Raw genomic sequence first — 12251 nt, forward strand, 5'->3', positions numbered from 1 at the left:
AGGATGTCAGCTGATATTCACTAATCTTTCCTGTATTTTAGCAGCTTCTCACCGTATTTTTTTTCTTGCAGCTAGTACACAAATGAGTAGCGTTTAGATAATTTTCTGCTACATTTATTAAGTCATACAGAACAAACATAACCCAGTATGTTCTGCTTAGACCACTCATACAGTGGATAATAAAATACCTGAAGTCTGCTCTTCAGTGGAACTGCCCACTTAAGAGGCTACTGTATCTTCGCAGGCTTCATTTTAAAAACTAACAAGTTTTAACAGATCTGGGAAATTTTAACACCCAGATGTTTTATGAACTTGGTATGCAGGTTATAAAGTCTTGCTTATCCAGAAAAGCCAAATCAAGCGAGCAAACCGATCAGGAAAAGACAAAGAGGCACAGCAGCAAAACCAGTTCTTTTATTATCCTTTGCAGATGAGGAAAATCAGCAGAAAGAAATCTTAGCTGGACTGTTACTTGTCTTACGTGTGTATTGCGAATACTACTGCTCATTATACATCTTTCTTGGTGGATAACCCTTTTCTGTCTCTTGCCCGCCTGTGAGGGTAAGAGGAGTTAGTCGTGCAACTTGAAGACAACTTGTAAACAGCTGTCTTCTCAGGACATCTGTACATGTAAAAGTTTCAGCTATTTAAGTATATAATTTAATTAAGTCACTTTAAAAATGACTGAAGGAAGCCAGCATAGCTGTATTTCCATTAGAGTTTGGGAGCTCCCTACAAGCATTTGGGTTTAAAACAATTCTATACCGACCAATGAATTAACCCAACTGAAATCTGTGTAGAAAGGGCACCAAATTTCCCCAATACCGGGGAAGGATTCACGCAGAACTGCTGATGTAGCACAGCCAAGAGTGTGAATTCTCCTGACAGCTCAAAGAACAGGCATGTAGCAGTGGCTGCCGCTGCTTGTAAAGAAGAGCATGGGCTGATGGACAGAGTGTGACTAAATCAGGCAAAGGCAGTGGTGAAGAGGTGCTTAACAAGGAGGAGAAGATTTATTCACAGGAAAAGAGCTGGCACTGACTCACTGAAAGGGAGGGACTAGGAAGGGTAGGCTGGGGGGAGGTGGTGTCAGGAAGGGGACAGAAGAATGGGACAGGGAAGGGTCAGCAGGCTCAGTCCTCAGCAAACAACTAGCCTTCGCCCCTTAACAGAATTGCTGCAAGTACCAATGCACTACATGTGTTTTCCCCTCAAACCTATTGCTCATTTACCTGCTGACTTATGTAATATTACATTTGCCATAAGGTTTTCGTCTACTGTGCAAGAGTAGAAATATGCCACTTCCCACGGCATATTCTTAGTAGGTCCTTTCCTAATCTGTGAAGTACCCATTCACATTTACATAAATTGTTGTGACAGTGTATGTCTCCTTTCCTCAAAAATACCTTTCTTAAACACATTTACCTTCTTAACATGTTTTGTTTTACAATGGGTCTGTGGATTCCAAAATATTTATAGTTTCACCAGTTCTATAAATCCTGTTACAAACTGTAGGATGCAAGGCTCCTTAATGTATGCTTTCTGAACACAAGACCTTTTCATAATGTTTTAGTATACAGCTGTGAATGTCATAGTAGCACCAATCTCAGCTTTCATGTAGTCTTTAACTTGCCTTTATTGTAAACAAAAATCTGGCCAATAAATTCAGGGTAAGAACTAGGGCAGACTGTCTGGTGAATGAATACACAGTAATACTAAGAACAACAGATGCCTGGAAGCGACTGTCAGACTTGATTGCATTAGAACAGCTTAAGAAAAAAAGAAAAAAGAATGAAGCTCCTATGGTCATGAAATAATTCTTCCTAATCTGGAAGAGCTTCAATGTAATTTTCTTAATGCCATTTTAAAAATTCTCTGCATTAAAGAACCATATTACTTACCTCTGCCCTTTTAAGCATTTCCCATTTATTTAGAATTTTCATTGCATAAATGCGCTCTGTACACTTCATTTTAACAACTGCAACCTGAAATAATAAGATACCTTTATTTAACAAAAGCATGGTCAGAGAAATACAATTTTCAAACAGCTTAATGTTCACAAGTTAATAAAAAAAATTACTAAGGAGTCAGCGGTCAATTCACATATTGATAAACTATAGCTCGAATCTTTGTTCCTTCTATATTCCTCCTGCATTACTACTATGTGCTTGGTACACAGTACACCATGTGTGGTCAAGTGCTCGTGATCAAGTACATGGTGGATGATACAGGAGAAGCATGAAGCTTTTCATATGAACATGCATAGTAAAGCTGCATTGTTTGCCAAGAAAAGCGATGCTTGTACGCCATGCCTTCAGCCAATGAGGCAACATTTAAAAGGACAGCCTGAGAAAACAAGAAAGGCTGCTGTGAATAGAAATACACTACATTTGACTAATTTGTCTTCACATTTCAGGTTTCAGAAACTTGATAGATATTTGCAAATTACTATGCTTTTGTGTACTATATACAGATATTTTAAAAGAAGCAAAAACAGTATTCATTTAGTTATTCATCATTTTGCTTGAAGCATTTTACTATGCATCCTGTGTATTAGACTTGCTTAGACTGGTCTATTATGAACAGTAGCTGTACAGTGGAAGAAAAACCAGAAGAATACAAAAACTTCAAGGCTTAGGAATGCAAAGACTTTATTTTCACCAAGACTTGTATTCTCCAAGACTTGTATTCTCCAAGACCAAAACTAATTCTTGTAGTAAAAAGCCATCATTTCCACAAAATTCTTCCAGTTGGCAAAAGAAAAGCAGGCATCGCAACCAAGACAGCAACATTTTCACAGGACTATACATGGACTGCTTGAATATTTCTGCTGCTTCTCAGCTTGTCTCTAGTTCAGAAGTGGAAAACCAACCAGCTTTCATCACTTCCAACAGAGCTCTGAATAGCAGTGGGAAAACTAACAGAAATCACAACAGCTCGCCTCTTCTGTTGCTTAAAAACTCTTTATCTGTAAGGGATTCAGGAGCTACAGCATCTCTAGGAAGATGCTGACTATAAACCAAGGTTGGAATAGTATGTCAAGCAGAGCAACACTACACAAAGTCAGAAGTCCTGAGGGAAGAGGGAAATACAATACCTCCCTGCACCTTACCAGTAAAGAAACTCCAGATGAGGGGCACGGGGACAACTGTCCCTCCAGTAACGCAAGAATGGGATATTCTTATTTAGACAGAAATCTCACTCTGCAGACACATACCTAAGCTTTCCACCCCACAGTGAGTGAAGCTCCACTCACTGGGTCACGTAACGGATGAATGACACCTGCCCACTGTCATGTAAGGGAAACACACCTTAAGGAAGGGACCAGCAGGTACCCATCACAGGAAAGACATAGGAATCTGGCCCTAAACACAAGCTGGGAAAGACACGGCGTTAAGAAGCAGCTTCTGTAAGCAATGTAGAATATCCACAGCTACACTACATCCCAGTGTCTCCTGGCCTATAACCACCTCCTGCAGACACTGCTTGGGCCGTGGGGGAAGGAGGATTAAGACAAGAAAGTCTCAAATATGTGAGGTTCCTTGGCACATATGAAACTGTTCAACACTGACTTTCAGTAACAGCCTAAAACGTTTAGCCTTGCTCCTAGCCTCATCACGGCCTTGCAGTTAAAACCCTTGCAACAGCCGCTCTCCACAGACTTTAATTGAATCATTACCCTGATACACCTGAAGGCACACTGTAAGTCAAACTGCACATTAAAACCTTTGAGAAACTGCAAGATGCTGACATTACCCTCTACACATTTTAAACTCTGTTCCATAGAGAACGTGACGCCTTTGGCAATATGCCCATCTCCACTGAAGGGCCAGGCCAGAGCGGAGCACCCTTACCTCCTGCAGATGAACAAAAGCTCCGGGGCAGAAGCAATTTGCAAGCATCGCTCCTTGAGCCCTGAAGTCGCAATGTTCAAGTTTCATTACACCACAAAATTAGAACTGCTTAGCCATTTAAGTACAAATGTAGTGCACAAATCAGAACCCAGATATGCATTTACTGCACTTTATTTAAGGCCATCGCTGAAAGCACTGCGGGATGGCAGAAGTTTGAAGCCTGCTCAGCTGCTGAGGAACGATGTGAGCCTGGCGTCACTGAGCCTGGCGTCACGGAGGACATGCACAGCTGAGGAGCTGTGCAAACATTAGAACAAAGTAGTAAATGAGAGCAGGCCTGGAAAAAGAAAAAAAAAAAAAAAGAAAAGAAAAAGGAAGCCAAATCTGTAGGATCTATTTAGCAGTTCCCCAGTTGCTATCTATATTAGCACTATTTATTTTCAACTGAAAGGACTGCTTAAAAAAGCCCAATTTAAACTTTCTGGAGGAAGACAATTGTCTTCTGTGGAAGAAAAAGTAGAATTAATAAAAGGAAAGTCGACTCATGTTTTCACATTAAGTGGTTATCAAGTTATGGCACCAGTAACACACTGCTGCTTCAGTTGTAAGGGCGGCAGTGGGACAGCTTCTTGTGCCAGCAGAAAAATTCATGCAATCATAAAGCAAAATAGGTAGCTCCCCAATAATTTTATCTCTGAAAGGAAAACCGAAAGGTGCAGAAGGTGCCTTACAGAACAGAATTTTGGCCTGACTAGACCTGACTCCTCAACCAACTCTAATCATCTGGATTTTTTAGAAGAAAAACAAATAGAAATGCAAACCCCAAACCTCATTTCTCTCTAAACTGAAACAGGGAAGCACAAAATAAATTATGCCATGATAAACTCAGTAACATTAAAAGCAAGAATACTGTTGCAATATTGAAAAAAAATCCCACACTCTTTGTTCCATAGAACACCTCAGTGTTTCCTCAAGTTAGCTTTCTTTTACTTTCTTCACCAGGTAGCAGTATTTCTAAGTTTACATTCGTCACGTAATGCTTTGGCTGCTTCTGAGATGCTGTGGTGTAGTTGTTTTTTCTTACTTTTGTAAGTATTCCTCTTTCTCTGGCATACCTCAAATTCAATTACAATTACCACATTGACCACTTTGCAAGATCAAACAAACCTCTCGTATTGCAATTGTGCTAACCATGCAAGATGTCAGGTTTTAAATAAGACGGCTCCTACACTACATACCAATCTACCACATCCACTAACATAATGAAAAATACTTGGTGTTCAGAGGTATTCCAAAAATTTTTACACTGCTACAAATGTCTACTTTAAGAACAAAATCATTGCTTCCATCTTCAGAGTTTAAAAGTCTACTGGCCAAACCAGTGCTCATGTTATGCACAGACTGTAAAAGACCAGGATTTAATTTTGATGCTCACTCTTCCTTTCCAAGGCTATTAAAACTTACACTGTAATAGAAGTTTAAAAAAAAGAAAAAGAAAAAAAAGAAGTATGTTAAGGATAATGAAAGAAAAAAAAAAGGCACAAGCAGAGGTATAAAATAGCTTCTGAAGAAGAAAATTCAATAACCTAATCTCTTCCAGGCCAGGAAGAGATAACAGCTATGACAGGCACACAAAACCACAAATGTTGCAGAGAAGATGAACGGAGAACAACTATTTGCTGTTTCTCATAACACAGATATTGAAAAGCATCAAATAAAAAGGTGGAGAGATTAAGGAAGCATTACTGCTAGGCAACAGTTAGCCACAGGCTGCTGTGGACACCTAAATATACAGAAAGTATTTAATCACATGCTTAATACCCAAGTAGCACACACAGCCAAAGTCTCAGTGCCTACTGACCACTGAGTTCCAGGTGTTGTGGAGCCCCTGAACGCTCAGCTGCTGGAAGCTAGCTGGGTTCAGCTCTGTTCTGTCCTTGGATTCTTTTCCTACATCTCTCTAACTAGCTAAAGGGATGGGATGTAGGCTAACTAATCCACACACCTTTGACCCAGAACAACTACTTTTGATACCTGTGTCAAATTAAGACAATTACAACGTAACCAACTTGCATCTCATTATGCTTGGTTGCAACTGAGAATCGGGGGTTCCAAAATAACAATCACAGAGTGGCTTGGTAGAGAAATTTAGGTGATTCTGCTTTACTAAGTCTTAAAACACTCATAAGGAAAAATTCCAGACGCAGGGGTTCCCCCAACACTGCAACCCCCCTTTTCCACGCAAGCCTGTATCAGACTAAGCTGTTGCCAGCTCATTTGATTACCGCCACTGTGACTCGTCATGCCCAAGATCCACAGCAACAAGGACACTGCAATAAAGATCAAGTATGTTTCCTCACAGACCTCAGAAGGCCTCATGAATCCTAGTGCCTACACTTCAACCAACTTTAGACACTTACATCAAAAAAATGTATGAGGACTGAGGCTAAAGCATGAGTGAGAGCCAGCTGTGGGAACTACATGTCACAACACCCTATCAGATTTGTATTACTTCTGCCATCCATTTTCTTCCCATAATTTTTGCCTCAAAGCTCTGTTTCACTTGTACTGCAACAAAACAAAAAAAAAAAAAAAAAAAAAGAAAAAAGGAACCAGTGTAGCTAAAATGGTATTTTTAGACTTTGGTGAGAACTAGTATATTGCTTCTTGAATCATTTTATAGAAGTATTTTGCTGCATTTTGATCTTCAAGACCCACTTGATACTGACATTCACGTCTGCACTGCGCAAAGCCATCCTAGGACAAGTTCCACCTTCCCTCACACCCCGATAAAACCCACAGGGTGGGAATCTGAGCCAAATCAGCCTCTACAAACATGACAGAATTTCGCACCACCATACTCTGCCCTTTGCATGATGCGATCAGCATTGGTAAGCAGCATCAAGTGACAAATTTTCTTTCATGTAAACAGTAAGTATGATATAAGAAAGCACAGAAATCATTTAAATGCAAGACTATGTCCAGAAAACAATTAGATAGTTAACTAAAAGACTTCTTGGAAACCATGCTGACATTACTTTCAAATCAAAGAAAAAAAAAAACAAAACTAACTAGGGCACTATTCATGTTCATGGCACATTAAACTTCCAGGTAAAACATCCTCAAGGACTGGACTTGCAAGAATAAGGTGAAACTCAAACACAAAAAGTTCTCAGCTGAAAAGAAGAGGAACACAGACATAGAGGTGATAATTCTCATGCAATCAGCTCCTAAGAGCAGGTAGTTAAGAAAAAGACAAACACAACTCTGGAATTCATAGGCAGATACACACCCCTATGATCGGTAAACATTACTGCCTTGTAGAAATACAAACTCACTGGTAACTTCACACAGAGCCACACCTCAGAGAAATAAACTTTATCTGGAGCAGGCGTGAAGGAGGATATTGAGATCATCAAGGAACTAAAGAGCCTCTCATATTACCTGGGAATTGAAAAAGCTTTACTTGTTCAAAAAAAAAAAAAAAAAAAAAAAAAAGGAAAAGGTGGATATGATTGCTACCTACAAATAAAATTGGAAGGACGGACATTAGTAATAAGGATAACAGCAGATAAAAGATCTGCTTAGGCTAACAGACAACAAAATTACATGGATAAACCCGTGTAAAATTACCATGAATTAACCTTTGGCAGGAACTTGGAATGGCTTTAGACATTTGAGCTGAGATTTTAGACAAGCCTTTCAACCAGGAGAAGAGACAAAATGTCATTTTAGATGTAAACAATTTATCCGTAATGTCTTATTACCAGATTCATAATTGAATATTACAGTCATTTCCCTCAGTTAAAGCTTGTATATGCCACTTCTGCTGTACTATTTCTGTCTCATGCTATTGATACCTTGGACACTAGCTACTGAAAACACACTGCAGGAACTGCTTTATCCTCCTGATACTCTTGGATATGAAAAGTCTTTGATATGTAGCTCATTAGTTAACAGTTTTAATACTGCATCTTTGAGGAAAAACTGGTCTGGACTGCTGTATCAGATTTTTTACGTCTATTTTACATTTAAAATGAGCAACCAGAGTGCCTTTTGGTAGGGTTCACATGCCACGGTGCACGTTTCCAAAGTAAAATCTTTTTTATTATTATTTTTATTGAACACACGGTGCAGATCTTCATGTTGTATATATAAGAAATCACAAGTGCCAGCCAGAAAGGTTTTGCAAAAGAAGAATAAGGCCTCGAATAACACCTAAGCTCTTCCTTAGCAATCGGGGGGTGGGCGGGGGGGGAGTGGCTGCAGAGACAACTGGCTGGTCCAGCAGCAGCACTACAATGAGCTGTGTCTCTCCAGCTCCTTGCAACCTGCCTGTCGCCATAGAAACTTGCTGCTGCCACACAAACAGACACAGAGCTGGGGAGGACCCAGATAGCAACCAGCTCTTTTGAGGCATTTTCCAAACAAAGCAGCTTCTTTCTTCGTTCATTTCCACAGCAGAAAATAGCTTGCTTTGATTTTTTTGTGTGTGTGTAGAGCGTACTATAGAAAAGCAGTGCTAATTAAAAATTTCTTCTGCATTGCATTCTGAATGCTTTGACTCTTTGAATAGCTGGATGAGAAGTGTCATATGTTGTGTGCAGTACTTATGAATTCTGTTAAATCTACAATGTAGGAAGGTATGGCCCCTGCTGGGTACCCAATACCAATCCCCAAACCTTCTGAATAGGTGAGATAGCCTTAATTGCAGTCTGCAGGCTCACTGTGCCCCGGGTTAATTTCTATGTGTACATAAAAACATTAAACTGGATACCCTACAGCTGTGATTACAAGGTGGAAAAGGCACAAACAGCTCTGCATGTCACTGCCAAGCACGACTGTCCGCAGAAAGCTTAGGTTTTGCATATTCACTTTTGAGTCTCACTGCACCCTTAGCCAGTATCTCTCTCATTGCAAACCACGTAATTTATCAGAAACCTGTGGTACACAGGGGATCAGCCCTGTTCTCTCGTTCATTATTTATTTTCTTCTGGAAACACATTTTTACATCTGTTGATTCCAGCTATGACTCTGACTAAGCATCCTGAGTTGAGGTGACATGTGCTGTTACTAAACGCTACACAGATCAAGTCTGTACAGAACATCATTTACATGCAAAGGTATTTCTAATCCATCCAGAGCAGTAATACTTAGGTGGGGCACATTAAGAGTTTTAGTTATTTTTGTGCTAAGCAAGACCTAGCAGTTCCACCCTTCCGCTGGAACCGCAGTAAGCGTTGCTCATTCAAGAAATCCTTACTAACAAACAAGGGAAGGAAAGCAATTGTTCCAGTCTCATGCTGCCAAATTTCCAGGAGGTGTCAGCCACGTTATACAATCCAAGTTCTCAAACATGGTACATCTTGATACGGTTCTTCCTTCAACAACTGCTCTTCACTGAAATGAGTTAATCTACAGCAGTGTGCCTAAATGGTCCTGTATACAAGGAAAAGTAACCTTGAAGACCTACAAGTACATTGCTGAGAGGTCAGGTGATGCTTGCAAAGGAGCAAGTGCATGGATTTAGAGCCAGTCCCCATACATGCGACCCCCCTCCTATCCCTCCCACCGTCCTGTAGCACTAGTACTCCCAGTTCCTGTGGCATGCGAACACCAAGCACACAGAAAGAACTCCTTAAACTGGCCTAAGTTTCTCAGATAAGCACAATCCCACCAAGCACTGGTTCTCAGGACATTATTTCATTTCAAATAATGGTCCACAGTGTTCCTAGATGGAAGGAGTAATCAGGCACATGTAAACTTCAAGCCATAGGTAGGTTTCAGGTTTTTGTTTTGGTGGGGTTTTTTAAAAGTCTAAAAGCTGGAGGAGTTTTCCATTGTGTGCTCATATACTTTAAATCTTCTCCTAAAACGTGTATTTTCACTAGTTAACAACAAATATCACCCTACAGAACATACTCATTCTTGTCTACAAAGACAGACTTCTACATTACTTTTATTAATAGAAATCAGAATTAGGATTACAGAAAACCATTTTATTTCTGATATTATTTCAGGGGACTTCTTAATTATTAGTTTTATTCCTCATGGAGGCTGCCCTTCTGTGCATGAGCTATCTGACGATATGATCCACAAAAAAGACTGAAAATAACATTGGGGCACTCACAAAAATGTTCCATCCAGCTGGGTATACACCCAGGTAAATATACCCTAGGAGATGGGAAAGAGCCACGAGTAGTTTATCCTTCTTACAGCTAGCATTTCAAATTATACGCTGTTCTGTACTCAAAGAACATTTCATACTTTTCTTCATAACTATGAAACTTCTGAAAAAATCAGATTATGTTCTCAAGCCAGTGACTCCAGGAGTCAGAGCCTTAAAGGTTGCTGTAAAAGATATTCAGACATTCAGTTTATCTGCATGCAAAGTGGCTGGCTTAGTTCATGAGAAAAAGAGAATTGCGTGTTTTAGCACGTAGCTAGAGAAGAAACCTCTAGGTTCTGAGCTAGGCTATTTCTGTCCCAGCATAATAAGAGCTTTAAGAAACATTTTTTTCTTCTTCCTTTCTCAGATCTCCCATGCTATAAAAACTTTCACTCAGGTGGCTTTGGATTACCAGCTGAGTTTTGTTCTCATATTGCTGGAAAAAGTGTAAAGAACCAGCTTGAGCTCTGCTGGTTTGAAAAGAAGAAAAAAAGAAAAAGGCACTGACATGCCAGTACAGATATGTACCGGTGATTATATCAATCTGCCTTAAATTAGATACTGATTTTGCACTTGTGTTCACAGGGACAAGCTCACGTGGTCTCAATCCTCTCTCCAGTCAAAGACCATGTTTGCTTGGCTTATATGTTGTGTGGCAAAAATGAACCACTAATCCTGACTAATAACTAATATCATGCCTTTACTTTGTTTAAGCTCTCTTTCTTCAAAGCTACTGATTTGTGCAAAACTTCTTTGGTAAGACTAAAGCCCTTGGCATTCTCCAAACAGTAGCTGAACTGAGAAGAATGGAATGTAGTTTTCATCCTTTTTGAAGTCTGGCTTGTTTAGCTGTTCAGCATTTAAACTACTTAATTCTAATAGGAATATGTTTAGTTTAATTCTGATTAATTTCTTTAAGCATTCTAACAAATATTTAATAGATATTTCTAAAATTTATTTCCAGCAGATAGTTGTGTTTGGGTGTTGTTGTTTTTTAAAACAAGAACTAATGAATAATCTTATAACCTCTAGAATTCCATCATCTAATTTCTAACATAGTTCCTATGTATGTATGAATATACTATGGAAAAATTATTTACAGCTCCCCCGTTCCATTTTCTGAAGCATTGCTTCATACAAGTCAGATGCCACAAGCCCCTCTCAACAGATTAGATTTTATTTTCTTATTATGGAATGTCAACCTTTATATAATAACAATTTTATAATGCCTATAATTATTTGGCAGTTACAGCAGTGCAGTATACACAAGGGTCAAAGGATTCATTCATAAGCAAAAAGCATTAAATTTTCTCTGGCAAGTGGGATTAAAGTATAATGAACTTCAAATCAATGACTCCTGCATAATTTAAACTGATCCAACAACTTCCAAGCTGCTACAACTATAAACTAAAACTTCTGTAATTAAAAAGATGGACAAGACAACATGAAACTGACAGATAACTAGCCCCACTGACTTTGTGAGCAATCACAGCTCTAACAGAAGGATGAAATTAAAATACTTTCTCATTTCACTTCTGTGAAAGTTCACTTCCACTGGGCTGGATGGGATGTAAAAAACTGCTTTAGTTAAAAGTTCCATGCTTTTCCAAATGAAAGACTATGAAAGACACTGTTAATTCAGGCACTCCAAACACTATTAATCCAAGTTTCCAGCCAGAATGTGTATCTTTCAAACACCTTAAGACTCTTGATCCAAAGCTAAGAAAGGTCATTCTAAACCTCCTAGCAAGTATAAACCGAAGTCTCCTGAAGTTCACATAAATGCTTCTTCTGCTGTTGTACTGAGATTTCCAGTTGGTCAATTCTGTAAGGGGAGAAGAGCATCTTTTTGAAAAAGAACAGAACAAATACTATGGAAAACAGCCATTCCTTAAAGTTATACTGTGTGAAGGCATTCCCAACACTGACTCCATCTACAAGTCGCTATAAAGTGTTCCCATTTTTGATAGCTACAGCATTCACAAGTCTAGTTCTGAGAAGATCCAGAAACCATTTCTAATCCAACCAGAAGAGAAACTGCCAAAACACTAATCTAAAATTCTTTAGGTATCAGTGGTCACAGCCACTATAGCAAGTAATTTGGCACAGCAAGACAAGAACAGATGAAAGTAGCCTGTGCTGAGCCTTCCCATCCATACTGTGCGCAGTTCAGGAATTTTGCTTCAGACAATATCTACCCTGGTCTCCTGGACCAAACATGCTTTGAA

The 12251-nt window shown here is 39.3% G+C and overlaps 1 protein-coding gene across 14 annotated transcripts in view; it reads right to left on the bottom strand.

The window, feature by feature from the left end:
- Positions 1-12251, bottom strand: part of CDC42BPB (CDC42 binding protein kinase beta) — a 98654-nt gene that overhangs the window by 55878 nt on the left and 30525 nt on the right. For all 14 annotated transcript variants that reach the window (XR_008822900.1, XM_056345170.1, XM_056345166.1 and 11 more), the window contains exon 3: positions 1902-1985. Coding sequence is in view for 13 of the 14 variants with exons in the window: in XM_056345170.1 (XP_056201145.1) it covers positions 1902-1985 (84 nt within the window). In the remaining variant the exon portion in view is untranslated. The remainder of the gene's footprint in view (positions 1-1901; positions 1986-12251) is intronic.

Source organism: Falco biarmicus, chromosome 7, assembly GCF_023638135.1.
Source record: "Falco biarmicus isolate bFalBia1 chromosome 7, bFalBia1.pri, whole genome shotgun sequence".
Classification (NCBI taxonomy): Eukaryota; Metazoa; Chordata; class Aves; order Falconiformes; family Falconidae; genus Falco; species Falco biarmicus.